This window comes from Pinus tabuliformis, chromosome 2_2 (assembly GCF_031772625.1).
Source record: "Pinus tabuliformis cultivar Carrire ecotype Pingquan chromosome 2_2, CPIR1, whole genome shotgun sequence".
In the NCBI taxonomy this organism is placed as follows: Eukaryota; Viridiplantae; Streptophyta; class Pinopsida; order Pinales; family Pinaceae; genus Pinus; species Pinus tabuliformis.
This window is the reverse complement of record NC_142300.1, coordinates 621,417,386-621,420,014: the sequence shown is the minus strand read 5'-3', so window position 1 is coordinate 621,420,014 and position 2,629 is coordinate 621,417,386. Positions and strand designations below refer to the sequence as shown.

Here is a 2,629-nt window from a genome sequence, read left to right as displayed (position 1 = left end):
TAATAATATGAATATTGAAAATAGTTATGATAGTTTTATTAATAAGAAATATATTGTTTTGACTAATAATAACAAGAATAAAATTATTAATAATAACCTTTATTATGGTAGGTCCATGAATTATAATTGTGATAATAATAGTATTATTAATCCCAATAAAAATAATAGTAATAATAATAATCTTCCTCCTTTCTCTCATTCTAATAAAGTGGTCAATCTCTCTAGTCTCTCCTTTCCCTCTTTTGTCTTTAATCTTTTGGGTAAGGGTTTAAATTTTGCCCTAACCCCTAAAAATATGTTGATAGAAGACATTATATGCGACATAGAGTTTGGGATTAAGGGCTTACCTGATAATATTAAGGACACTATAAGGCAAGATTGCATTGTTGTCCTTAGGAAGGCTAAGCCCCCTAGAAGCAACATCAACAGGGATGAATTTGAGGCCCTCAAATCCTTAAACCACAATAAAGATATAGTGGTTCTGAAAGCCGATAAAGAAGGGGTTGTCGTCATCCTTGACAAAGAGGATTATCGACATAAGATGTTGGATCATCTCTGTAATAGTGGAAGCTACAAGAAGCTCTCCAACAATCCCCTGAAAGGAATATCAAGGGCAGTGGCTCTTGCCATCAAGTCTAGTAACACTGTGGCTTCCATTAGCCATAAGCTAATTGAGAGTAGCCCCATTACTCCAAGGATCTATGGGCTTCCAAAGATTCACAAAGAGGGGGCCCCCATGAGGCCCATTGTCAATACCATTGGTGGTCCTACTTATCTTCTGGCAAAATTCCTTGCCTTAAAACATAAACCCCTAGTTGACCTCACAGAGTCTCTTATCAAAGACTCTTTTTCTTTCGTCGAAGAGCTTAAGGGATTAAAGCTTGACCCTGGGGACATGCTTGTTAGTTTTGATGTAGTATCCCTTGACACGTGCATTCCTATAAAAGAGGCCATCGATGTCATCAACCGCCTCATGGACCCTGATACCGCTCGTTTAGTGGAGATCTGTCTCACTTCAACTTCTTTTATCTTTGTGGGTGAGTTCTTTGAGTAGACCTGTGGTGTTGCCATGGGCTCCCCCATGTCCTCAGTTTTTGCTAACCTTTTTATGGAAGATTTTGAATCCAAGGCTTTGGCCTCTACCCAACTCCTTCCCAAGCTTTCGAAGAGATTTGTGGATGACACGAATGTCATTTGGCCCCATGGCCAAGAAGAGTTGGATCTTTTCTTCAATCATCTCAAAAATCAATATGGAGCAGGAAGTTGATGGGAAACTTCCCTGCCTCGATGTTCTTATTTCAAGGAATGATGATGGTTCGGTCTCCCACCAAGTGTTTCGGAAAAAAACTCATACTGAGCAGTATCTTCAACCTAGTTCCCATCATTTCCCCGCTCAAAAGTTAGGTGTTCTGAACATGCTAGCTACCTAGGCTCTTAGGATCTCTCATGAAAAGAGCCTCGATAAAGAGAAGTCTCATCTCCTTAATTTTTTTTTCGAATAATGGTTATAATAGGCACCTCGATGAGAAATCTTTCCTCGGAGCCAACAAGAATTCATTGGTCAAGAAAGAACCTAAAGAGCAAGTCTTAGGGGTTCATCTCCCTTTCATCCAAGGGATGACTGATAAGATTGCTAGAATTCTCAGGAAGCATAATGTTCCCTCTACCTTTATACCCCTTAACACCATACGTAACTCCCTTAGATTGGTAAAATACCCAATTGACCCCAAGGACATGAAAGGTGTCTATGTTATTCCATGCTCCTGTGGGACCCCATATGTTGGTGAGATTGGTCTCTCTATTAACCAAAGGATTAATGAACACTCAGCCGACATAAAACATAGGAGAACTCTATCTTCCGCCCTAGCTAAACATGCAGAGAAGACAAAGCACCATGTATGTATTGAGGAAGCCTATGTTATGGCCAAGGTGGCGCATTTCCATCACTAGAAATTTAGGGAAGCCATAGAAATTGAAAGAAGACCGAGAAACCTCAATAGAGATGACGGCTGGAAAATTAGTAGTTGTTGGATCCCTGCCCTCTCCTCCTAGCCACCTCCCCGTTTTTTCCCTCCCTCCCCCCGTCCCCGGCTCGGTTTCCTTGTTTTCCCCCTCCTTGCCTTGTTTGATCATTGTCCTTTTTTCCCTTCTCGTCTCTCTATTCTCCTTCACTCCCTCCACATTATTATTATTATTATTATTATTATTATTATTATTATTATATATAGATATATTTCCTTTTATAATTGGTTTTTGTTTTCTTTCTATATAGGCAGATTAATAGGTCTTTCTAGAAACTAACTTGCATAATAACTAACTAACTATTTATTTATATATATTTAATTTGGTAAATTATTTAAGGTTTTGATTTCATAATATACATTTATTTAGTACTCCACATCAGTGTGTATCTATATATATATATATATATATATATATATATATATATATATATATATATATATATATATATATATATATATATATATATATATATATATATATATCTAGACATATATATATATATATATATATATATATATATATATATATATATGTATATGTATATGTCTATATGTATATATGTATATATCTATATATATATATATATATATATATATATATATAT

The 2,629-nt window shown here is 35.9% G+C and overlaps 1 protein-coding gene across 1 annotated transcript; it reads left to right on the top strand.

The window, feature by feature from the left end:
* The first annotated feature begins 295 nt into the window (after nucleotides 1-295).
* On the top strand, nucleotides 296-1,054 carry LOC149194182 (uncharacterized). The gene has a single exon (XM_089407574.1). It carries the CDS (start codon nucleotides 296-298, stop codon nucleotides 1,052-1,054), a length of 759 nt encoding a protein of 252 aa, XP_089263700.1.
* The last annotated feature ends 1,575 nt before the right edge of the window (nucleotides 1,055-2,629 follow it).

Coding starts and splice junctions, on each gene's coding strand:
- LOC149194182 (XM_089407574.1), top strand. CDS start 296: ATGTTGATAGAAGACATTATATGCGACATAGAGTTTGGGATTAAGGGC.